The 25,759-nt window shown below is 40.7% G+C and overlaps 2 protein-coding genes across 9 annotated transcripts in view; both read right to left on the bottom strand.

The window, feature by feature from the left end:
- Window positions 1–1,965: 1,965 nt before the first annotated feature.
- On the bottom strand, window positions 1,966–12,472 carry kcnk4a (potassium channel, subfamily K, member 4a). Of its 3 annotated transcripts, XM_032528473.1 has the most exons (8): window positions 11,863–12,472; window positions 9,100–9,279; window positions 7,176–7,464; window positions 6,250–6,367; window positions 4,929–5,089; window positions 3,895–4,081; window positions 3,507–3,637; window positions 1,966–3,392 (listed from the first exon to the last, which is right to left on the bottom strand). In XM_032528473.1, exons 3-8 carry the CDS (start codon window positions 7,362–7,364, stop codon window positions 2,289–2,291), a joined length of 1,890 nt encoding a protein of 629 aa, XP_032384364.1. In that variant the 5' UTR covers window positions 7,365–7,464; window positions 9,100–9,279; window positions 11,863–12,472; the 3' UTR covers window positions 1,966–2,288. The 3 variants fall into 3 exon arrangements, with proteins under 3 accessions (XP_032384364.1, XP_032384367.1, XP_032384366.1); XM_032528476.1 differs by lacking the exon at window positions 11,863–12,472 and having other exon boundaries at window positions 7,176–7,498; window positions 9,100–9,292; XM_032528475.1 differs by lacking the exon at window positions 11,863–12,472 and having other exon boundaries at window positions 9,100–9,292.
- Window positions 12,473–12,665: 193 nt separating this feature from the next.
- The window catches only part of si:dkeyp-115e12.6 (centromere protein F), a 26,660-nt gene continuing 13,566 nt past the window's right edge, over window positions 12,666–25,759 (bottom strand). For 4 of the 6 annotated variants that reach the window (XM_032527952.1, XM_032527958.1, XM_032527956.1 and 1 more), the window contains 10 exons: window positions 24,652–24,774; window positions 23,099–23,234; window positions 21,198–22,636; window positions 19,499–20,356; window positions 18,997–19,184; window positions 18,823–18,957; window positions 18,561–18,660; window positions 16,497–17,121; window positions 15,582–15,713; window positions 12,666–15,084 (listed from right to left, as the gene is read on the bottom strand). In XM_032527952.1, coding sequence (XP_032383843.1) covers window positions 15,595–15,713; window positions 16,497–17,121; window positions 18,561–18,660; window positions 18,823–18,957; window positions 18,997–19,184; window positions 19,499–20,356; window positions 21,198–22,636; window positions 23,099–23,234; window positions 24,652–24,774 — 3,723 coding nt within the window. In that variant the 3' untranslated portion in view covers window positions 12,666–15,084; window positions 15,582–15,594. Of the gene's footprint in view, window positions 15,098–15,581; window positions 15,714–16,496; window positions 17,122–18,560; window positions 18,661–18,822; window positions 18,958–18,996; window positions 19,185–19,498; window positions 20,357–21,197; window positions 22,637–23,098; window positions 23,235–24,651; window positions 24,775–25,759 lie in introns of all 6 variants that reach the window. The other 2 variants (XM_032527953.1, XM_032527957.1) reach the window with 2 other exon arrangements.

Raw genomic sequence — 25,759 nt, 5'->3', positions numbered from 1 at the left:
CCTTAAAAGCAACCTTACCGTTGCTTGAATAGCCCTCTGAGCACTTATTTCCAAGGGGGTAAGTCAGCCTCCACGAAGCGCCATGGCGCCATTTTGATGCTACCTAGCACTCACCCGGTGTTAGCATTCCATTGACTGCCATTCATTCACGACAATGTATAAAAGGCTCCATGGTCTTGTACCTCACGTTATGGCTCTGCAGCAGACATTTTTGTAAAACTAAGCTAACTGTTGTGTCATATCAACGCAATTTACTGATGCGCAGTTGAGGAATTACCGAACAGTACAGGTAAGTTCGCAAACAGTTTTGACTTACATTAGCTGTTTAGGTTTAGTTACTATGTTCTTAGTTACTAACTAGCATTTTAGTTAGCAATAATTAGCCTGTGCCTATGTTATCGCCTAAAATATATCTACGCTCTCCGTCTCTGCTGATTCGGAATGATAGAGATTTCTCTTGGCACGGCTACCAGAAGACCTACAACTTTCAGACAGGTCGCTCACGTCACATCTACGTCGTCAAGCTCAGTTGAAGGCTTCGCAGTAACGCTCAGCCATCACTGGAAAAGTGCTTCTATAGCCTTAACTGGTCTCCGTTGGAAACAACGGCATCACATTGTCCATTTCTTATACTGTCTATGCTTATGTCCAAGGTGAGCACACGAAGCTGCTTATCATGTTTGAACACAAAGCAGTATCTGGACAGTAACTTGCTCTGACTTTTACCTTTTTTTACCCATAAAAACATTCAAGAGGAGTTTCATGAACCAGCAGCAGTTAGCCACCTGCTCCGTGCCTCAAGCAACTCGATAGTTTAAATCTTGAATAAAGACTTCAATCGTCTTGTATGACAGCATCCCACAAGGGACTGACACTGGTCTGAGGGTGAATGATGTCCCAGCTGTGCTTTGATGATAATGTACTGTTGTGGTTCCGGTTCCCCACCCACTGCAGGGTTTTCCCCGGTAATGTTTTTAAAGCCGAGGTGGTAAGCCACCCAGATTCTGACGCATTGTGTATTGTAATCAATTTTGTCTGCAGATGACATCCTAAACAAGTCAAACTTTTTAAATAAATGGCCTCTGCGGCGTAAAAAACTCCTCTGCTCTCGTCCGCTGTTCTTTTTCTCTTGTAATGTTGTATTTCGTAAATGGGTATCATTACATTTTGATTGGTTTCAAAACACTGCACTGAATGTGAAGCTATTAGTCAGTCGCCAAGAGTTTGCCTCACAAATCCAACTTAAATATGAGAGTCAATTCTGAATATGCCTGCCGAGAATAGATTAAGCTCAGCGGCTAAAAGACAGATCCAAAAAGTAGATAATTATGCGTAATGATGTGACTCATAGTCTCTTTAAACCATTGGAAGCTGTGACCAACTGTTTACACACCAGGTGTGGTCGATTTTAAAAAGAAGCTGGATTTCCTCTTTTGAAAGGCCTCTTTCTCTCTCTCGTTAGATTTATCTAATGATCTTGTTTTCTCAACGACTTCTGGATGAGTTTTCATGCAACTTTGTACAGACATTCATGATTCCCAGGTAATTATCCTACTGATTTTGGTAATCTTCTGACTTTTTCCTCTTACCCCACCAAGAGATTGACATTTGTTGCATGGAGGCAAATGTCTCCACTACTGTTGATTGGATTGCCTGGACATTTTGTAGACACATTCATGTCCCATTTAGAATAAAGGGAAAGGTCCTAACAGACACTTTTTGTGACATATTTCTGGTAATTGTCGCAAAGACCGCAAACGTGTTATTTCATCGGTGCTCACTGGGACTTGCTTGATTAACAAGGACATTGAGTGTAGAAGGCACAATTGAGTTCATATGATTTGTTGGAACAACTAAGCCACAGTAACAGATGTATTCTGTAGATGTAAAGTCTCACAGAGCTGCTTGCATGGCTGTAGACTCTTAGTCTTGTTTACTCTGAAGCAAATATCAGTGACAGACCAGTGATTGATGCAATTATTCAGTCTGGACTACAACAGGTTCATGTTTATCATTGCCATGTCTGAAAGGAGGTAGTGTCAATCATCTATTGTACAGCCCACAAAACGAATTTCCTGCATTGATCAAATGTCCATTGGGCTTTGTCAGATCAGAAAGTAAAAAAAAAAAAATTGTGGGCTGACTCTGTGAGGCTAACCTTAAATACTAAATATCCTGGCACATCAGCTTTATTTATGAAGGTGAGATCTGCATGTGTTATATATGTTCTTAGAATCTGAGTGGTCTTGGAGTGTGTCAACCCACAGCTTTATGACACGTGAATGGTGTCAGAGTGTTGGAACTGAACCGGCCTGGTTCTCTGATTGGGGCACGTCTGAAAGAGATGAGTCTGGAGGCGGAGTGGGGGGATTTGACGGCGGCTGCATGTCACTGTTGGGCCTCCTCACCTGCACGGGGCTCCAGCTGTGTGACAGCTGCTTCCTCATGCTCCTCCTCTTGGGCTTTCGTGGCCGTCTCCTCCTCTCCTCTCTGGCTCCTGGCTGGGCGCGGTCACTCAGAGTGTCCGAGGACTCGTCGATGTATGCCAGATTCTCTCCGAAGAAATCCAGCAGCTGGCAGCTGGGTATGAAGGCAGCATGGAGGGGAGGGGAGGGCAGGTGAATTGAGTGGCAAGAAGGAGGGCGAGAAGAAGGAAGAGGGGAGAAGCGAGGAAGCAAAGCAGGAGCAGGTACATGTCTGCAGCTTTTGTTGTCTACAGTTCCACATTTATTTGCTGGAATCAGCTGGTCTTTCTCTTGTGCTGGGTTTATGTCTGCGGCTTTCACTCCTCCCACCTCCATGCTGCTGACTGTATGGCACTGCGGGAACTTGCGGAGTGCCAAGGAGGACAAGGAGACCGAGGAGACATCTGATCTGGAGTCAAAAGAAGATTCCGATCCAGTGTGGGGTCCTCCCTGCATGGCTGCACCTGCAGAGTCCAGCTCTAAGGTGGAGTGGGCCACAGGGAGGGAGAATGAGCGGGTCAGCATGTGAGGAAACGACCTGCCCTCCACCTGCAGGCCCACAGCGGGGTCAACCCTCAACGCAGGCACCAATTTCGAGACCGTTCCAACTCCAGCAGCAATGACCCGTGTCCTGGACTTGGCCACCAACGCTCTCTCAAGAGAGGAATGGGCCTCCAGCTGACTCATGGAGCTAGAGAGGCCGGCCCAGCGGTTCGGCAGGTGTCCATTCTCAGATCCTCCTCGAGCCAAGTACCCCAGAGTGCCCTCGGCTCCCCGACGGATGCGCCGACGCTCACTGCGCTTCCAGCGCCGGCGCTGCAGGAGGAAAGGGTCGTTAAACTCCAGAGGGTTAGGGATGCGGAAGTCCATGGACATGTTCTGAATGTTCTGGGTCCAGTCTGTAGCGTGGGCCCTCAACTCCTCCATCTGAAAGAGAGAAAGAGAGAGAGAGACGCGTGTCACAAAAGACAAACCTCCAAACAAGATCAAGCGCTTCCTCTCTTTGTGTACATTCCTGGCTGTTTAGAACGTATCTCTAACCTCAGCGCGGGTCCTCTTAGACAGCACCTTCAACCAGTTGCCTATCATGGTGAGAATGGAGGCAAAGTAGGCAAGACCAAACACTATCCACAACCACACCAGAGGCTTGAAGAACCAGCCGCCACCAGCACCTGGACATAGACAAAGTTTTAATGTGATGTGATGATCTCCACAGAGATGCAGTATTCCCTATTCTGTTGCCCCCTCACGAATGATCAGAGGTCAAAGATATATACAGATCAATCTTGGAGTAGGTAGGGAGAGTGTCTCACAACCTTTTCTGTTTGAGACCACCTCACATTACCGCACTCATACCGCTTTTGCACATGCCTCTCCCATTTTTGTGTAACTGTTGTGAGCTCTGAGCAACTAAAAGGTTTCTCAGTACCTGGTACGTAGTCTCCGAAGCCAACAGTAGTGAGGGTGATGACCACAAAGTAGAGTGACTCTAGAAATGACCATTGCTCCACGTTCTGAAACACGACTGTTGGCACAGCGAGGAAGATCAGACAACCAATCAGGATAGAGAGGACCGCTGAGATCACACGCACAGTGGTCGGCCTGACCTTACGCTTCTGAGAGAGAGAGGGAGAGAGAGAGAGAGACAGCAAAATGAGGCAGAATAAATAATAATGAGTACAGGGGCTGAACTCAATATTCAGAACTTTAATCTGGCTGCAAAAAAATACTTGCTATGTAAAGATATAGTGGAGCAATGGTGTCCCGAGCAAAGAATGAACTCCCACTCCCTCTGTGTGTGTTCCACGTTCCTCTGTTCTTTGTTTCGGCTGCAGGTGCATGTTATACATGTCGCCGTAAAAACAAAAGTCAGTATTTCAAGTAATCCCCGTCCATATTATTTTTCAGTATTTTGAGTGCTGCTCCTTTTAAGACTGTAGTGACGGATTTAATGAAACAAGTTTAAGAATTGTTACACCTTGAAGTTGGCAGTTGAAATATCCAGAGTGGAAAATTCTGAGACAAATAAGTTAAATAAGTTAAAAATGTCCTCTTTCTCAGCTACCACTGCCATGGTGCCCTAGAGCAAGGATCCTGTGTATCTGCTCAGGGCTGTAGCAACGGTATGTGTAACCTCCGAGAAGCTGAATTGTGCAGACAGTGCTGCCATGAAAATAAATAATCACTTGCAGAGATGGCTTACAATTTCCTTTTTGTGGAGGCAGCTGCTACATTTAGCTGCCTTATTTAGCATTTCTACAATGTTTCTTCCATCAAAACAATTGAAGAAACTGAAATTCACTTGATTCATTACTACAGGAATATGAATTTACACAAAAAAATTACACAGAATCCAGTTAAGCACTGCTGAAAAAAGGTCTAGGCCTCGTAGGTTGAAACGGATTCAGACAAGGTGTAAATCCAACTGAGGTTTGATTCCTGGGCAGGACATATCATTCTCACCAAGAAGAGGGTCTCAATCTTGGCCACAGCTCTCCGCAGCACTGTGCCCATGTGGTCACCCACTCCAGCGAGCAATATGCCAAACATGGGGATGCCCACCAGGGCGTAGCACACGCAGAACAACTGGCCGTACCACGTCCGAGGAGACAGGTTCCCAAAACCTGTTAGAAAATAAAAACTACTAGGACATTCAGCTACTAACATTGGTTAATATGCATGCAAGTTCTAAAGAAACTCCGTTTAGATCAGTACCATTTACAACCTGAGACCCAATTCTGAGATGTCTTTCGGACAAACAGTACATTTAGATGACTTAAAGGTTCAGTGGGTAACTTTTATGAAATAGTTATTATCATATTTTCTTAAACGGTCACTATATCCTGACAGAAGGGTACGAGGTAAATTAACTGTGAAAAAAGTGTGTTCCTCTGCCTCCACCTAGTGCTGCTAATGGTAGTTGGTAGTAATGGTAGAAAAACAACCAATCAGAGCCAAGAAGTTTCTAACAGTTTCAATAACAGCTTGTAAACTGCGATCAACCTAGACAGCCCTGATCAAATATTAACCAACATTCTGATACTGTATTGCTTATTTCTAAAAGGAGAAAGTTTCTAACCAAGTCGAGTCAAACCAAGCACAGCCCAGCGGCCGGCATGTGAGCCAACTTTTCATTTTATTGCTAAAAAGTACACTAAAATATGTTCCTGAAAACATGTGAGGTGAGTAAGAGGCAATACAACATCAGAATATTGATTCATATTTGATCAGCACTGCCTAGTTTGAAAACTTGTTTCCCCATTAGGCGCTCCAGGAGGAGGCAGAGGAACAAGATTCTTTTTTATCTGTCTCATGTCGTACTGTTAGGATATAGTGACAGTTTCAGCAAATATGACAAAAAGCTATCCTTCATGAAAGTTACTAACTGAAGAGAAATAAAGAGGAATGTAAAAAAACAACCACAAAGGCCAGCATGTCTATTGTATTTAAATACAAAATTTAGTTATGTGACTCATGCAGAGTAGTTTTTTAATCCAAAGAGATCATTTTTGCTTCCAGATCAGCTCTGTTACTGTGAACATTATCAACGTTTTGCACTTCAATTAAATAAATCAGACATACTGTAAGTCATGCTCCTGTACTCAACAATCAAACAAGGTTTTGGTTTTTGTTGATGAAAGATGAAAGAATCGCGTTTGTTCAGGATCAAACTCTAAGCTTCTTCTCCTATTGTTTTCACAACATATCAGGTATGTAATCTTCACGTAAAAGAGCATTTAATAGCTATATGATCTTTAAAGTGCAGCCTGAAGTCCCTGCCTACCTATGGTGGTAATGATGGTACCACAGAAGAAGATGGCGGAGGCTAGGTCCCAGCGGCTGGTGAAGTTGTGAGGAATGTTGTTCACATCCAGGCCTGCCTCCACCGCAGACACCACTCTCTGCGGGGGACAGATGACATTTATGTACATAACTGTAGGCTACATGTATCTTCCAACACAGGTGAGCATCCGAGACAGGAAGGCTAGGTTCTCTTAAGTTATCAGTTGGATTGACGTTTAAACCAGTAGTGGAGGAAGTATTCAGATCCAATGCGAAAGGAGAATTTTACTGTTGTAGTGGTTTGAGGTGGAACTGTATTTTAGGTTCAAGGTTAGATCATTTCCTTTAGTTGTTCCAAACCCAGGTGTTGCGCCAATTTAAAAGGGTACAAGATGATTAATGGAAGAGGAATAAAGAAAAAAACAAATTTTTACAAATTTGTGTGTATTTCATTTGTTGGATTTTTTTGTGTGAAATATTGGATAATTTGCACTTTGCACTTTTTGGTGCTGAAGCAATTGTTTAAATTAAACCATCTGATGGGAATTCACACCTTGGTGGAACTGCTTAAAGCATCTGAAACACGACAAAAGGAGCCAACTAAACAATGCTCTTTTGTAAACTGTCACAAGCCCCGGCTTTAATCTTTAATCATGTGTTGTATTTAAGTATAAAATAGAAGAAAATGTACTAGTAGCTCAAACGTGTACTCAAGCATAGTACTTGCCAGTGGTGGAATATGTATTCAGATCCTTTGCTTAAGTAAAAGTACTAATACCACACTGTAAAAATACTCTTACAAGTAAAAGTCCTGCAATGTTACTTAAGTAAAAGTATTTAAGTATCATCAGGAAATGTACTTAAAGTATTAAAAGTAAAAGAACTCAATGCAGAAACATCTGTCCACATTTACTCAGTCAGTGATACCTTCACAAGCTCGTGGAAGTCCTCCTCGGTGACACAGGTGTTATTATCCAGGAAGGTCTTCTTGGTAGTGAGCAGATCTTTGTATGCCAAATTCTCCTCAGGGTACTCAAGGGTGCCGAAAACAAGCGCTCCCATCACCAGGTACAGCACAACCCCCGTCAGCAGAGCCAACAGGGTGGTACACCGCATTTTCTCCCTGTCGACCCCCCCTGCCCCTCCGGGGTAAGGGGGTCAAAGCTCAGAAGCCAAAATCTGGTCGGGCTCTCAGTCAGGATACACTGGTGCACAGCTGGATATAAACAGGAAGTTCCTTTAGAGAGGTCCTGTATGTGTTAGCACGGAAATGTGTAAGCAGGCAACACAAGTGTTCTTGGAAGGCTGACAGACGTTAACAGCCTTTATTTATACATCTGTGCGTCAAACCACAGAGACGGTCACTGACAGGAAAAGTCAGAAGCTCACAATAGATACACTTCTACAGGACATATCTCACAGTAGGCGGGTTTCCAGTGGCGTTTAAGGAATACTCCGGCACTTCTCCATTACAAGTTATCAGCTCACAAGAGATTCTTCACTTAAAAAAGAACTCCACTGATTTATCATTGCACTATTGTAACATTGTCAGACTCACAACCAACATTTTAAATAAAAGCATAAAAATCAAAAGCGATATCTTCTTTTTTTAATTCCACAAATTCTACCTCATCAAAACCTGGCACCTATATGGCGCCCATAATGTATCATGACCGCCAACAGTTCATCAAGAGATTTAGTTCAGTTATGCTAGAAGCAGCTAATGTCGCCTCAAACTGAGGACAGAGGTCCCACTTCTTTCTCACCCCACACCTCTAGATAGTTTTCGTTTTCAAACTTTTAGTCTTAAGACTCAACTGATGCCGTCTCAAGTGACATCACTTGAGGCAACTCATCGGACTTCACACAGCTCCCTCTGGAGGCTCAAAAGGCTTTTTACAATATTTCACATAACGCAGTAGCACTCCTCCCGCCATGTAAACAGACTTTAATGTGTAAAAATCATTGGAGTGCCTATTTACAGAAGCCAAGGCCATGGATTTTTTTTCATACACTGTTATCTCGTGATAACGACTTATTAATTTTTTATCTCGATATGACAAAGTTTGTTTTCTCGAGATAACAAATTGATTATTTTGTTATCTACAGCTACAGCCAGTGGTTCTGTGGAAGCCGTTCATGGCAGCGCATTAGTTTGAATTCAAGACAAACAAATTATTAATTAATTAGTTATCTCGATAAAATGATCTTTGTTGTGTTATGAGAAAACAAACTTTGTTACATCGAGATAACAAATTAATAAGACGTTATCACAAAATTACAAAATCCATGGCCGTTCCCGGCTTCCGTAGCTGTTAGACACTCGCATCATGATAAATGTCGTTTCAAACTCACACTCCACTTTATACATTTTCAGTAGTTGTCGCCCCATCAGAGAAGACCCTAATGATGTCATCATGGTTATTGTTAGTTGTTTCGGACTTTTTCAAAGCCACATTAAACAACTGTTTTCAGAGGTTGAGTAGTGCTCATCATGACACGTAAACTGATCTTGATGTGTAAAATCAGGGGAAAGCCCCTTTAATTCCACAGGTAAACAAACCCAGATATAGCTTTTTTATTTCTTCTGTCAAACTGTGTGACGTTACTGTGGTTGGGTCCTTTTTCCTTCAGTAATCACTCCAAAAACAAACAAAAAGCAACAGTTAAGAGTAGACAAGCTTTCTAAAACAATCTTAACAAATACAGTAATGAAAACAGCAGCATGTTAAATAATGCGTCCATTTTGATCACACCCAAATACTTTATGCTTTCTGATGATTCTTTTAAGATAGCTGTTACGACAGATAAAGAATGTTTTATAACAGAGGATGAAAAAAACAAACAGTACCTTAAGTGATGTCAGGAGCTCATCCCATGTTAAAGTTCCACAAGTCAGGTGACAGAGAAATCTTTTTCTCTTCTTCCCTCTGTATCTCTGCTCTGCTTTCTCCCTGGGTCTCCTGAGTCTTCAATGTTCAGAAGACGAGGATTGTGGGTCCATTTACTTCTCCTTCAAGCCATTTGAAGACTTTAAGCATGACAAATACCGTAAAAAAAACATGTAAAAGTATAAATTTGGATCAGAGCATGGAGGAACAGAACAGCTTTAAGTTGGCCCGTTTCCCGGGTTCTCTCTGTGTCTCTGCAGCAGGGCACAAAGTGGCATTAAATAAGTGTTCACATTGTAGAGACTTTGTCATAATAACCAGGGAGGGACTGACACACACCAGGCTGCCCTCACAAACGATTACACTCTGCCAAAACTAAACACATACATCTCGTCATTAATTGAAAACATGTTTATCGTTTATCATCTTTTGGCTTTTAATGTTTTCTTTGTACTGTGTTTACCTTTGACACACACACACACACGCGCACACACACACACACGACTGGGATTTAAGAGCTTCTTGGTCTGGGGCAGCCGGTCCTGACAATGTTCTGATATTTCCCAGAGTCTAGCCGACTGTTAGCATTCTGTGCTAATGGACTGTTGGCTTTGGTTAGTGTGGACTGTTGCGTTCTCTGGCCCTGGCTTTAACACGGAGAAATTATTAGTCATCACTGTCTAAACCTGCGCTGGCATATTTTGATGTTTTGCTAGGATATTGAGTGAGGGGTGGAAAGAGGAGGAAAGAGCAGAACTGTGGCTTACGGCCGATGATCTAATCTTAAGTTAAACAGTGGAGGCAGGTGGAGAAATAAATCATGAGGTGAGCTGTTTGAAAAGAGGCACGGGGCTGAGTGATGGACGTTCTTCTGAAGCAGGTGTATAAGACAGAACCGAGATGAACTACAGAGAGACAAACTTCTATGTGAAACAGCTGCAAACATTCCCCTCAACGGGATGACCTGCAAGGTTTACTCATGTTTGGGGGCCTGGAGACACAGAGCCCTCTTTAACAATTCCAAAAAAAAAAAAAGACATACAGTACTTCAAGTCAAAAAGGTGTTTTGCCTAATGTTACTTCAGTGGGATGCTTTGAGCTTCACTGGGCAGCGTTTCTCAAAGAAGGCTGTTTTCACAAGTTTCTCTGTGCTCACTTTAAATACGAGTTTAACACCTGTGCGAACACCTGTAAGGACTTGTGACATCACAACTAGTTGGGAGCCAATCGTGGTCAAGTATGCAACTTACAGTGCGATGTGGAAACTCAAATCATGTAGTACACATGCAAAATAGACTTTACAGTGTAGCAAGAGACGTCCTGTGTCTAATAGTTACATTTTGAAAATTAAACAATATTTGCATATCTGTATTTAGGACTTTGAAATGAAGGAGAACAAAGTGATGTCATTTTAAGATTTTTTTTAACTTTAAATTTATTGGGAAAAACATGAGGGGGAGTGTCTTTAACATTGTGTTATCATATTCTTAAAATATGACCTTTCCTAAGTTTAGAAGAATTACTTAACTGCTTAAAAAGGATATAGACCTCATATGCAATACAATTTAAATAACCTAATATTATACTAGAATAAAAAGCTGTATTCCTGTAAATAATGTTTTGGCAAACAAAGGAATATAGACTTGCAAATATAATAAAACATGAACTAGTTCCTTATGTTGGGTAATAATAATGCTTTATGGTCATTTTAATGTATTTTTTCACCATATGTAAACTTTGGGACAAACAAGGAAAGAGTTACATTTTCAATACTTTCACATATTGGGATTATATAAGAGCAGAAGAGAAAAGAGTAAAGTTAATTCTGTTATTTCTATTCATATTATTTCTTTTTCAGTTACATTTTATTAAGTGCCATATTATAACAGAAGTTATCTCGGGACACTTTCCAGTTAGAGTTGGAGTTTAATCCACACTCAAAAAAGAGGCCTGTTTGTGAATGTGACAGTCTCACACAGCCGGAGAAACAAAGTCTTTGTCCCAGGCCTCTTCATCTGTGCCGACAAACCTCCAGAGATGAATATGACCATCTGTTGATGAATATGTAGTATCTACTGAAGAATTTATAGTGCTGGGAGAAAATAAAGCTTCTTTAGATGTAATTACCACCAAAGTATTTGCCTATGTTTCAGTGAGCCAACACTGACGTCAGAGAGAGATCACAGGTTACATCTTTTGGTTCTCTGGTTTCATGCTCCGGGAAAGAATGATTCTCAACAATAATGATAGGCCTGTTTGGGCTACAGTTCACATAGAAATGATAAACTAGTAAACTTTTCTCTGAGGCTATAAAACCAAAAAAGAATATTTCCAATTAAACTCTTATCAAATGCAGCAGCTTCTCTCCCAGTAACACTGATGCCCAAATCTTTAAATATAATTTTCCATTCTAAATGTTGCACTTAAATTACTGTGTTGTCTGTAGTGTCAGGGTTGAAAGAATTTATATTGGCAGGAATGTTAGAGCATGGGATTGGTTAACTCTTTTTAAATAAGTGTGACAGTCCGTTACTATTCTTTGTAACCTATTATTAAAAAAGACCCGAGAGCTACAGATGCAAACTAAATTTAAAATCAAGAAGCATGCATGAGAAATAAAAACAAAAACATTTCTGCTTAGAAAATGACAAACTAAAGTTTTTTTTTTTTACTGATGATAACTCTCAGAACCCCCAGAAAGAAGTTAATTTTGCACGTCTTACCTTTAGTTTGGAGAATTGTTGCTATCCAAGTTTGTCTCATACAGCATGTGCCGTTCTCTCACCATTCAGAACTCAGCGAGGAGCTGTGTGTGTGTGTGTGTGTGTTGTGAAAGCGCATGTGTGTTTTCTCCATGGAAGGTGTTTCCCCATTCTCGTGACCCTACATCCCTCTGAAAGAGGAGAGACGATCGTTGGAGGAGGAGAAGAAAGGGACGAAGCACGTGAAGTCCATTACAGCTCTGCGAGTGTGATTAAGTGCCGTCACTGCAGAGGAAGACCAGAGGGCCTCGGAGTTTCCTGAGATGGATATGGGGTGGCTTAGCTCTCTAAATCCTTGCCTTTCCAACCTCTGTATTTTTGGGAAGTAAAAAGAGACACTGGTTTCTTCAAAGTCAGAGTTATGGTCCACACAATTTTTCTTGCACTTAAGGAGGAATTGCATCATGAAATAAAACCAAGTACAAACTTGGAAAGCCAGCCTCTTCCATTGACTCTTTCATTCTTTGATCCAAATCTGCTCCTTTAAAGCTTTCAGCACCTCCTCAACAATGTGTTCATGACCAAGAGGCAAAGGGAGAGGACTTTGGTAATTGCGGAAATACTTGTGTGATTTAACCAAGATATTCCACTTAAACACTTTGAGACACTCTTCATTGGACCATGGCACTCATTTAGACTTAAAAACAAAAAAAAACACACTCAGCTGACCAAACAGGCCACGTCAAAACATGATATGATATACAAGGTAAACAGCCCGACTTCTCCCAAAGGTGTTCAAAGATAAATAAATCCAAAAGAGAAACAACAGTTAAATTAAGAGCAAGCCTTTTATTCCAGCTGCAAACAACACAGATACATTCACATGAAAGAGTTCAAAACAAAGTCAACAAATACACAGTGAGTCTGACAATCCTACCTCACTGCCAAATGACTACAGATCCCAGAGATATGAAGGCAGCTGACAGTGTGGGGAATGTGTGTTTGTTTATATGTTGGGCGGGGGGGTGTCAGCATGGCAAATGAATTGTGATGGCATCGAGTACACTGGTTCTGACTGAGTCAAGACTGGGAAAGAACTACTCTACCTTTAAATAAAATATAAACATGAAAAAAACACTCCACACTTAACAAAAATATGTCCGGCATTGAAAGACAGCTCAGCAAGGTTTCAAAAAAAAAAAAAAATAAAAAAGACAGATTCACCTTTTTTTAAAGTCTGTCTTTAAACATGCTCACATGCCGATACGTATAATTAATGGTCTAATAGTTCCCTCTGTCCATACTCGGCACAAAGAGAACCTTTCTTAAAGCAAATTCAGTGTAATTAATCAGCAGTCTTATTTCTGAAGCTAATAAAAAGGCCACAGTTAGACAAAATCAAGCAGGTAGTTAGTCTTTTAATATGAACTTCCCGATTTTTGTTACTATTCCTCCAACAGGACTCGGCAAGTAAACACCAATTTTTATTAGCTGTGTTGCATGTATGTCATGTTGTATGTGGGCATGTGAGTATAGAATTAAAGAGCCCGTATTACACTCCTTTTCAGCATCATATTTGTGCTCTTGGGGTCTACCAAAATTGGTTTACATGCTTTGATATAAAAAAAAAACACATTATGCTTCTACTGCCTATTGCAACAGTGTCTCCACGTGAAACACTGTCTGAGCTCTCGGCCCTTTTTCTGAAATAGCCTAGTCTGTTTTGATTGGTCAGGTGGCCCACTCTGTTGTGATTGGTCAACCAAATTCAAACAAGCCATTGGGTGGGATGTGCATGCTCAGGCAGCACCAATAGGCAGCAGAAATGTAAAACTGGGCTTTCTCAAATAACTAATTGATGAATTTAAAACAGGAATGTGGGCGAGCCGTTTTTAGGCAGTTGAGAAAAAGTGCCTGTGGGAGAGAAAGCTCCATTTGGAGTGAAATGTGTTTTTTTGTATTTATTACATACACACAAAAAAATAAAAAAAATAAAATATATATAAAAAAAATACAATAAAAGACAGGCATAATCAAAAAAATCATAATGAGTCATTTTAAGATAGACTTGAAAAAATGTGAACCTATCCTTTAACTTACTGGTCAAACCTTGTAAGCAAGAAAAGTGGTGATATCCTCGGTTAGAAGGCATAATACAAAATTGCATTTCAACTTAAAATGCATCCACAAAATCTACAGTGTACATACATGTGGGCTACTGTTGTGTATGGCACAGTAACAAATGTGCAAAACCAAAATCTACCAAAAACAAGCACATCACTCAAATAAATAATATCTGATCAAAAACACCAAATGAATTTATCTGTACCCTCTGCTCATAAAATAAAGCTTCAAATGATTAGTTTTTGGTAAATTCAACCACTGAGTGCTCGTTAGTGTAAGGCAGAGAAGCAAAGCAGCAGGAGGATGAGAGAGGGAGCGCAGTGTGTATCACCATACATGGAGCGGAAACCAAAGCAGGTTGGACTGAGTCATAGACATGTGCTCGCCCCTCTCTCTCTCTCTCCCACACACTCACATATGCACAAACAGTAACGTCAAGATGAGGACACACATGTCCATATTCACAGCTAACGTCACACACATGCTCACTACACTTTCACATAATTTTTGTAAACACCGGCCTACAAATAACACACTTACAAGTGGCCATCAAGCAGCCACCTCAAGGATTGAAAAGAAAAAAACATATCACATTTTCACAACAGGCCTCTCTTGGTTTCACCCTTTGGGAAAACAAGTCACACTTATCTTGACAGGCACTTGTTTAGAAAAGCATCCACTAGGCACTGTTTTATTCAAAGTAGGCTGCAGCTAGACCCATAAGTTAATGCAGACACACTAAAAAACTAAACAATCCCTTTGGAAAAGTGGTTGTAAACTTCAAATAAACATCAACAAGCAACACTAAATCACTACCACTGTACCTAAATATAAAGTAGGTGAAAAGTGACAGCTTTGTGATGTCAAAAAACCAGCAAAGTCTCCGTGCAGCAATTAGAGCATAAACAAGTGACCACACAATGGAAGTGTTTATTCTGCCAATGCAGACCCAGTTACCTGCACATACACAAACGTCCATGTGTGATGGCAGCCCTTTTTAAACTGGTCCTGTGTTGGTTTGAAGGTCTCAAGTGCTTCAGGTTGCTGGGGACTGGAGTGTCCCTGCATGGCTGCTGTTGTCCATCACTGAGGTTCATGGTCAAGCCACAGTGATCCCTTCTTTTCACCAGATCTATAGACAACAACAATGCAAAAACATAAGAATGTAAGAATATATTTTAGGATGGAAAATCTTTACTAAAAAAATCATAATGATTTAAGACAATATTTTCACTAGTTTGTGACTATATTTTATAAACAATATGTCTGGTGAAATTCCTAATTTGCAAAAGACCAAGACAATAATTGTTCCTACTAACGTACTGATGAGCCACACCGCTGCACTTGGTGACATGTTCCTTGATTATGAACATGGGCACTAGGGCTGCAAGTAATGATTATCTTCTCTGTTTAAAAGACTTGTATAGGAAAATACAAGCTTGAAGCTTTGTGTTACCAAGTGGCCGGGAAAGTTGAGGAACACTAACATAATGTTCGTTTTGGTCTTTTTCTATTCAGAACAAGTATGGAAAGTAACTTATTATTACTCAACATGCCCTTTGAATTTCTTGAGACTTAAAATCTACACCAGTTTTCTCATTGTCTCTGGAGGTTACCTGTATCTATGTTTTAATCTGTCTCTTCCTCCTGTCTCGGGTCTTTTGGAGGAACAGGTACGACAGATGTGCCTAACAGACCTCTTCTCACAATGTAGGGGCAGGAGGGACCACTGGGGATGTCGGCAAAACCTACAGGACGCGAAGAGGGGGGAGACAGAGAAATAAATAAGAGGATTAGGGGAAAGGTTCAAGGTTCAAGGTTCCAGGAGTCTTTATTATCCCCGAGGGGCAATTTGTTGTGCAGGAAAGCACATAAAGAGAGTATGCACAGAGTGAAAACATAACTAACAGCAGGAACTTCTGTTTTCTGTACAATACAGGGTCAGAAAGTCAAGATTTGGATACTCAGAGACTGCACCCATAAACACTATTAATGATACTCAACCAATATATAACCCAGCATTTGTTTTTGTTATTCCAACTAACTTTTCACCCTCAAATTTTTAAAGTTTGATGTTCACGGCAGAGCAATACTTTTAATGATGGCGATTGTCAAATAGGTTCATATTGAATCCTCTGCTCATGTTTGTCAGAATGGAAAACCACATTTCCCCCGTTAAAATAGCCATTTTGGTTAAACAAATATTCTAAAATTTTGTGAAAGACCCTCATTAAGATATATATATGTGTATCATTTTCTATGCACCCAGTATTGAGATAGGGAAAAAAAACTATGCCTTCCAACAACTCCAAAGCTGTTTGAGGACACTTTTGACAAAACAAGACACATTTGTTTATTTTCCTTTAAGCACAGTTAGCCAACAGAGGACCTAGGCTGTAGCGATGATGCTTCTTTTCAAGTATTTTGTACCAATTGTGCTTTTTTTTCGCAATTCTATACAAACCTAAAAATACTGAAGCCCGATGTTTTCCTTTTTTTTCATCCCACAAACTTACAGCTAACAAAGTTACCTTTCATGACGACTTCCGGCAGCCCATAGGGTTCATACTCTGTGTCGTCAAAAGCGGCTGACAGCTGTGTCCTGTTACGGCGGATTCTTTCAGCCAGACGGGCCGGGTCAGCTGGGATAGGGAAGGAACCCGAAAACAACATTTTGTCTCCTAACTCTGCCCCCTCACATAATGGGACAGGAGAGACATGAGAGACAGGGGGTGATTTCACTAACTCTTCTTCGTCTTTCTCCTCCTCCTCCTCAGTCTGTGTGTATGCACAGTGGAGTTCAGAGGCTGTTGGAGCACTGCGAGGATATAAACTCTCCTCGGTTTGACTGCTGACACTTTTCATTTCTTCCCTGACATATCTGTCTGAAGAATCAATTGTTTTGTTTATTTCATTGTTTATTTCATTGGTTGCTCTGGAAGCATCTGATTTGGCCTCAGGATTCCCTGTGTAACACTCAGCTGATTTGGCCCGCTTTGGTCCTGAGACTTTGTGGGAATCTTGGGTGGCATTTGGTTGACCCATTTTCTCAGATATCATTTGAATAACTTCAGTGTCTCTCTCCTCTTTGTGTTGTGATTGACAGGTATTTGACTGATGCAATAGGTTGATCTCCAGGTTTTCTTTTTCAGATTCCTAAGTCAAGAGAAAAAAACAGAAAAATTAGAGGCATAATCCTACATGTGAACAAAAAAGTGTGCTCTGTACCTGTAAGTCCAAACTGTATTTGTCAGGTCCGTAATTTCCTAATCATTTTATAAGAATTCCTTAATATTCTATCATTATTTGAAACTTTATTTTCCATACATGTTGAATTGTATACATCCCTGTAGGGCTGGACAATATGATGAAAATTAAATATCACAATATCATTTACCAAATACCTTGATATTGATATTGCGACAAAATTATAGCATTGCACAATTCTGTGCTTCAACAAAATATTTACACAATGAGATTTTTGATAAATAATCATCCATAATGTGGATATAATTACTTAGTGGGTAAAGGCAAACAAATGACAGATATCAATTTACTGTAATGTAGTCCTTGAAATCAGGAAAAGACAACACTTATGCCATATTACAATATCCAAGATCTAAGAACATATCTACTCTCATATCACATATAAATATAATATCAATATATTGGTCAGCCCTACATCATGTAGACAGATGTTCAGCATGTTGAACTGGACTGCTGTGCCGTAACGAATAGACTGAGTTACATTGCAACGACGACCAAATCAACCATGTCTCTATTTTGACTATAATTTGCACCAAACTACACAGTTCTTTCAAGGAGGCTTCTTTTTGATGCTTTAAAGATGCAAATTTCCCTGCTGTGGGACTAAAGGATTATATCATCTAAGAAAATAAATCCTAACTCCTTCTAAAAGGACTGCATTGTTATAGCTACTAAGTAGTGGTGTGACTAGATTAAATGTCATGAGATTTCTCGTTGAGGTAAAAAGTGTCTCGCATTATCAGTACACAAGTGGAGAGCAGCAGCCTTCAAATTAGCATAGGAAATCCCCCGCCCGTTCTCCAAAGCTGACTGAGTTTAGAGGACGAAAAAAAGCTGCCTGTAAAGAATACCGCCACTCTCTCTCTCTCCATCTCTCCGTTTGTCCTTTAACGGTCATGAATCCATACTAGAGTTGCCTACTTCTTTGTTTATTGCTGCAATTAATAAAATGCAGAGAAGGAGAGCATCTGTCTTCACAAAAATCATTGTTGAGTGTTTGATGGTAATTTATTTGTGATTTAGAACATAATCAATGTGAAACAATAGTAAAATAAGCTTTATTTATTCATGGCTAAGGGACAATGACCAATTAAACTACAAAACATTTGGTCTTAACGGTCTCAACTACTGCCAGAAAACATACCGGTAATTATGTTGTAACCTTGGTTCTCTGTGTGAAGAGACACTCTCCACACCGTACATACATTTCTGGAATGAGTAACAGTGTAACTACCTAAAATGATCTATCTATGAAACCCTGATATAAAGAGCCTAAAACACATATGGTGGTCTGGTATGTAAGTGAGTGATGATTTAAAACAAATTACCTTGTCAACCATGGCAGATTCCTGATCATATTCCTGAAGAGCTGCAGTCTTTTTAGAGGGATGGGCGTTCTTTGGTTCAAAGAGGTTACTGTGCTGAAGCCTCGTGAAACAAGAACAAAAAAGTTAATTCAAAGCTAAACAAATGACAGAAGCATTAAACTGTATATATACATAATTACCTTACTTATATGCATTTAACACAAGCTTCAAATGTAAGTTATTGCAGTATCATCGTTCTCTCGCCTTGGTATTAGCGTGTTACCTGGAAAACAACATGCAACCCTGCAGTTTGTTGGAGGTGCATGAGAAGAATAACTCATCTTCTCTGACGACTGTCACATTACCAGGGCTCTCCTGAACACCCAGGTAAGGATCCTGAACCTGAACCTGGCCAGCCAGATTCAGAGCTGGGCTCTTGGTCATCTCATCAGTCTGCTGTTGGTTTGACTGTGACTGTCTGACAGCAGATATCTGGTCCAGGGTCTTACTTGGTTTGTCTGTGTTAGAAAGGAACTGGTCAAATGTTGGCGCTGGTTGGGAGGCAAGTTTCCACATTAGAAGCTCTCCGGCCTGCTGCTGGGTCTCCGCAGAGAGAGTCCGTAGCCTCATCTGCAGCTCCTCCACCTGGACAGGAGTGGAAGGACAGATTACATCAAGCAGACATTCAAAATAAAACTCACTTAGAAAGAACACAAATCATTTACAAGGTAATGCAGAAACTGGGAACAATTTTATGCTGGTGGAAAATAAATAAGATTAATGTTTTCCTGTTCTGATTTGCCAGTAAAGACTATCAATGTCTACGTCACAAAGTCCATTATATAGTTAATTTTCCTCTCTATGTTAAATCACTTAAACTGTTTTTGTCACATTTTCTTCATTAAACATGTCAAATTAGATCAATGTTGTGATATTAAGAGGTAGTACACTGTCACTACCTGTTGCTGTAGGCGGTTGGTCTGAAGCTCAGATGCTGCCTCCAACTCTTCAGCCTTTGTAATCCTCCCATCTTCCCTCCTCTTCACATCCTGCACCAGTAACTGCCGTGCGTCAGTGGTGATGTCATTCGGCACACTGAGTGACCTCTGCTCCACCAAGCAGGCCAGAGCAGCATTTCCTGTGTTTTGGCTTTGCGTGGCTGGGTCTTCTTGGTCTTCACTGTCAGTGTGTAATAATGGGGTCCTGGTGTCTGAGACAGTCAAGCCCTCTATTCTTTGTTTCAGCAGCTGATTCTCCCGTTGGAGAACGAGTAGTTCTGCAACCACGTTTGCTGTTTCTTGACTGCACTCTGTCTCACCCATCACACATGCAGAGTCATGGTTACTCTGAGTCTTGGGCTGAGCGCTTGGATGCTGTTCCCCTGACCATAGGGCTTCACTGTCTGATTTGTCACTATAAGGTGTTAGTCTTTGATCAGGTGTCACAATTTCTAGTTGACCTGTATCTTTCTGTGCATCAGAGTAACCGTCAGCCGGAGAGTTTGAAGTAAGGAGGTTGACAGCACTTTTCTTTTCCTGGTTTGCCTGAAGCCTTGAGATCTCCACCAACCTCTCATCTTTTGTCTCTTTTTTTTGTTCTCCATCCTCCACCACTTTGACCGTCATCTCATCTCTTCTTTTCTTCTCCGCTCCCTCTTTTTCAGCCTTGAGTGCATCCAGCTCCTGCTTGTAGTGCTGCAGTTCCTCTCCCTGGATTAGGCGGGTACTCTCCTTCTCTTGCAGCTCAACTAAAAGACCAGAGATGTACTGACTCTGCTTCTCAAAAGCTGTGGTAAGCTGCTTTGTCTGACATGTCACCTAAGAAGAAAATAAAAGGACACACAAATAGAAAACACATTGAAGATAAATGGGTAATAAGCCACTACAGCCAAAACTTTACGGTGTTTTAAGAACAGCTACACAGCCCATTTTAAAAGACAAACCTAAGAATGCTCAGGTTTCAGTGTTGACAAGACTGTTGAAAAAGTTGTATGCTTCCTTTATTGAGTCAGTTCAAACATTTGCTAATATCTATTGATTTGGTACCCTCAATCTACAAACCAAAGCCTAATAGGAAGATTTGTGAGACCATGCCTTAAAGTCACTGCTGTGCATTTAAATTTAAAAAGAGTTGTATTTGCTTCCCTCAGGACGGAAGTTTATTTCCTTTGGTGGCAATAACAAATATATTAAGTCTTTATTGCATCAACTATTAGCCTTTTTAACAATTTGTAATATGGCCTGGTCCCCTAGTTTGTGGCTTCTTTTTCTCACTGTTTTCTCCAATGGTTTTGGTAAAATTTAGGCAATGCAAGTGATGTTAGCACTAACTTGTTTAATGAACTTTATTTATAGTTTCTGTATGTTTTATTGACTTCTGCACTGAGTGGCTAGCTGCTTTTATAAAACAGCATTTGTTAAGTCATGTCTTTTCAACAATACCTAAATAGTATTCCTCTACATCATTTGGCTATCAAAACCCAAGTATCACAGTCGATAAATGACATAGTAAGTGTAACACTTAGATGGAGATGACTACTTACAATGCAAGTGTTATGATTCAGTATCGAACAGTTTTTTGTATTTTATTAACATAAAGTGTTTAACTCTGGCTGGTCTAACCTAAGTACTAAACTGCATATCCTATCACATCGCTTACCTGGCTTTGCAGGGCCTCCAGTTTAACCTGGTACTGGTTAGCACGTTCTCTCTCTTTTGTATTCTCCTTCGTCAGGCGTTCTACCTCTTTTGTCAAATCTGAGAAGGCTGGCTCAACCTTCTGGAGGTCAGAAAGTGACCTTTTGTGGTCTGACACGGAAGACCCTTTCAGATAGTTTTGTCTGTCATCTTCCAGAACTGAGCATTCTGGATCTATCACTGTTCGCTCTTCCTGGATGAGATCTGCTGTGGCCTGAGATACAAGTATGTTCCGTTGGTTGGTGGACTGGCAGAAGAGGAGGTTCATTTCTGGCGAAGGGAGGAGCTTGTTGTCACAGCGAACAATGTTGGAGTTAAGATCATCATCATCATGGAGTGTCAGGTACGTCAGCTGGCTGTTGGCAACTGAGAGTTTATCCTCTTCCAGTGAGTCTTCTTCTCTGCCGCACTTCAGTTCTTCCAATTCAGCTTGGAGTTCTTCCAGTTTCTTGCTCAACTCCTCCTTTACATCTATGTCTGTGTTTATTTGGTTTCTCTCCTCTTCCTCTCTCTTTCTCTCTTCTTGTTCTAAAGCCAGCTTGGCTTTCACCTCCACCAGCTGTTTCTTTAGCTGAATATTAAGTTCTATCAATTTACTCTCCCGGTCTTCTAGTGCTTTGTTTTTCTCCTCCTCCTCCTCTCGCTCCTTCCTTTCTATTTCCTCCCTTTCTCTTTTCATCTCTGTCTCCAATGACAACATGGCCTTCCTTAACCTTTCTGTCTCAGTCCTCTCACTCTCCAGCTGTGCCCTCCATTCCTTTTCTTTCTCGTCCTTATCCACAGCTTGGCTAGCACGTTTGCGGCTGAGTTGTTTGAGCCGGGTCCTGGCTTCTGTCTCGGCCTGTCGTTGGGCTTCTAGGTCCTCAAGACGTTTTTGCAGTTCTTCTCGTGCATCATATAGCTCTGAACGCAGTGTGGCATTCTCCCTCTTGAGGTCTTCAAAGGCCTTGAGAGGAGTATTTTCAGAGGAACCATCCATAGAGGTGTTAGTGGGCATACCAGCAGCAGAGTGAGAGGAAGTAGAGACTACTTGATCAAATGTGGAGTGCTCGTTTGTCCCAGAGCTGTCACTCTCTATTGCCTCATTTCTGTTCTCATCGTTACTTCTTCTTCTGTGTTCCCTTTGTAAACGCTCAGAGGCTGGGGAGATAAGGTTGCTGATGTCTTCCGAGTCAATGCCTTCTCCTGGCTCTCTGTCAGATGGGTAAGATGCTGCAATCTCTGCCCTTCTCTTATCCACATCCTCTTCCCTCTTTTGCTCGGCTAGGGTGGCGGTGCTGGGCCCCTTGATGTGAGTTGATGGTCGAGAATGAAGAGAGTAAGAAGTTTGAGGGGAGAAACTCTGTCCAACAGGGCAAAACTGGACAGGTTGTTGAGGGGGTGCTGGGACAGTTTGCTGCGCTGGAGTTAAAAGAAAATAATTACAAACAGCAGATTAAAAGATTAAAGAAGTTAATTTTTAAAGTTTTAACTATAGACCAAATAGGCATTTAGAAATTATAGGCTGGAGGAAAAGGAGTAAAGACAGAGCTTATCTTTTTATCAAGTGTGCTACTGGAATAGTTTTTGAGTATTTTTATTTGAGAAAATGGATGTTACATTATTGACCAGTAGGAGGCAGCACCGGGATAAGAGACTTAACATGGCATGTATTGTACAGCACTCATGAATGTCAAGCACTCATTAGGACTCGACCACTTAAATAATTAACGTGAAATGTTTCCAATTCTAAGTTTATCAATAGGCCGGCATCCACCGAAGGACATTGTTTTAAGCCTGTGTCAACAAGTATTTGTACATAATTACCATCTGTACATATCATATGACATCTGTCTTCTATTCCACCCCAAGCTTCCTCCTCACCCTGCAGTTCTTTGAGGAGACGAAGGGTGTCGGCTCGCTCCTCTGCCAGTCTCCTCCCCTCCTCCTCCAGACCTCGCTCTCTTTTCCTGCTCTGCTCCAGACTCATTGCCACACCCTCTGCCTCACGCAGGGCTTCCTAATGAGAGGGTAAAAATTACAAATAACGTAGGCTGAATCCAGTGAAATGCTCAGATTAGTTGGAGTGCTCCGGTGATCCTTTATTATCCACAACAACGGTCTGTTTTGAGAAAGAATTTTCAAATGTGTGTCTGTTGACATTACAACCTCTACATCAGCCTCGCTACAATAAACAGAAGTCCATGATAAGGTGGATTGCTTTAAAACTATATAAGAAGCAGGTATAATTCTGCTGGAAGTTTAAATTTGATTTGGAACCTGCCTGGCTAATTGTATTTGTGCACCAGCACTTCCAAATGAACAATAACTTCGTAAGACTTTTGTATTGACAGCTATACACAGTGTCACAATAGCAACAAACCACAGACAAACAAGTTACAGATAAAGGCAGCATTAATGCTGATGATGCAAGCTGGTATCCATGTAATGAATAGAGCCTGACCGATTTTAAGGCCGATCCTGACACGAAGATTTAATAATTTAAAAATCTGATATGCCGATCATATTTATAAAACAAATCCATAAACGTGTTACAGAACATAAACAGATTTCCCTAACATTAGTTATTTGCAGTTATTTATGAGTTTTCACTAAAATATGATAATTTGTTTTAGTGTCAGAGCAGTGGAACATCTAAATATATTAAAGTTCTGATAAATAAGTTGTATAAAAAGACAAACTTAAGATATGAAACTTAAAGTCCTTTGAACAAAAACATATTAATAAAAAAGAAAAGAAAAAAGAAAAATCAGTGTTGCCAACAGGGACGTTGTAGAGTTCCCTCTGGGCAAACTATGCAACACCAACGCTCATAACAGGGTTGACAGTCAGATAGACAGATAGATAGGGAAAATGCCTAATATCGGCCAATAATATCAGCCCTTCAATATATCGGTCGGGCTCTAGTAATGAACTGCCACAAAAACTACACTGAAGTGTTATAGCCTCTGCTGCATGGCTGTACCAAGCTTGTGCAAATGCTTTACTTGTGTGCAAGTTCAGCAGTTCACCATCCAGAACCATAATAATAGTAATTGCACAGTTTTTTTTGTACAGTAGAATGTAGGTTCATTCCTTGCCATCGGAACAGGGGAGGCAATTTAATAAAATATTATCAGACAACTCATCTTTTTAGCTCTGAAATGAAATGAAACACCCACATATATACTTTTAGTATACCATAATAATGCAGCTGGACGATTGAAGAAGCCACAATTTACATATAACTAATTTACAGTTTACTTATAAAAACCATGGACTGACATATAGCACATTAAGATGCTTTTTAATAATGTATGGAGTTAATTTTATACCCACAGCTAATGAATAATTAAATAAAGTGAGACACTGACTCACTAGACTCCGTAACATCACCAGCGTGCGTGCGTGCGTGCGTGCGTGCGTGCGTGCGTTACCGTCAGTTTGGCTTGTGTCTGTGCCTCTTTCTTCTGGCACTCCTGCAGCTGCCCCTCCGTCCACTTTAGTTTCTCTTTCAGAGTGTCCAACTCTTTGTCCAACGCCTGCTTCTGTAGAGACAGCTGATAGAGGATATTATGACTCAGTAGCTAATAGAAACTAAAAAAATCAAATCAAAAAAGATTGGAGGAAAGGGTATTGAAAAAAGATAAGGTAAAAACAACAATTAATACATAAGGAAATTAATGGATGTTGTTGTAGCAGCAGGAATCAGGACCAGTGAAGGGGAAGCAGGAGAACAATCAGAGATCAAGTGATCAATAGCAAGCATAAGCTGTGTCTAATGTCTAGCTCTCCGGGGAAAGGGATGAAGACTAAACAAGCTAATCGGCTTCCCACCAGTGCTCATATTGAATTCTCATGTCATGGTACATGTGAACAGTGTTAAAGGTAGCGTTATAGTGGAGTGCTGCTGTATAAGATTACTGATCCAATTTTAGTAATCACATTACATTTACTAAACCAACAAATTAGATACTTTATTCAGCCTTTTTAGATTCATTATTCTTGTGTCTTATGCTACCTTCATGTCACGTTGGAAAAAGCAACATGTAGAGTCATTGCACATTAAATGGCGAACAAGGTGGCAGTTCAATGCTGTAAGATTTGACTTATACTTTAGACAAGGTTTTTGCTGTGGTCATAAGGTAGACAACTTCTGCCACTAATTTGGGCTTTGTACTACAACATTCATTGACCCAATAATTCTAATTATGCCAAGAACAGTACATTTTGAGATTTAAGTTCATGTCATATCATGTTATCAGTTGAACTACTTTTCTCAGAAAGTAGTTCATTATGGTTTTGTCATTTGCGTGCAACTTTGAAAACTGAGAACACAAATTTCACAAAGAGCTGTGTAAATGTGTCACTTGGGTCACAAACTGCGCTTCTTTTGTGTGCTTACTCTCCGTAGCCTCAGATATAACAAGATAACATCTGTGTGGTTTACAAAGGGCTTACAGTAAGATTTTAAGGGACACTACGAGTAGAATGAATGTTCACTTTTTACACCATGTCTAAAAGCATAGTTCTTTTTTTTTTTTT

The sequence above is a fragment of the Etheostoma spectabile genome, chromosome 10 (genome assembly GCF_008692095.1).
Source record: "Etheostoma spectabile isolate EspeVRDwgs_2016 chromosome 10, UIUC_Espe_1.0, whole genome shotgun sequence".
Taxonomy (NCBI): Eukaryota; Metazoa; Chordata; class Actinopteri; order Perciformes; family Percidae; genus Etheostoma; species Etheostoma spectabile.
Note: the sequence above shows the minus strand (reverse complement) of the source record. Positions and strands in the feature narration are given on the sequence as shown.

Excerpts from the sequence above, each read along its gene's own strand:
- kcnk4a (XM_032528473.1), bottom strand. The coding sequence starts at position 7,364 with ATGCGGTGTACCACCCTGTTGGCTCTGCTGACGGGGGTTGTGCTGTAC. Across the intron at positions 6,368-7,175 it reads ACTTCCACGAGCTTGTGAAG|AGAGTGGTGTCTGCGGTGGA; the intron begins GTATCACTGACT and ends TGTCCCCCGCAG. Across the intron at positions 4,082-4,928 it reads AGATTGAGACCCTCTTCTTG|AAGCGTAAGGTCAGGCCGAC; the intron begins GTGAGAATGATA and ends TCTCTCTCTCAG.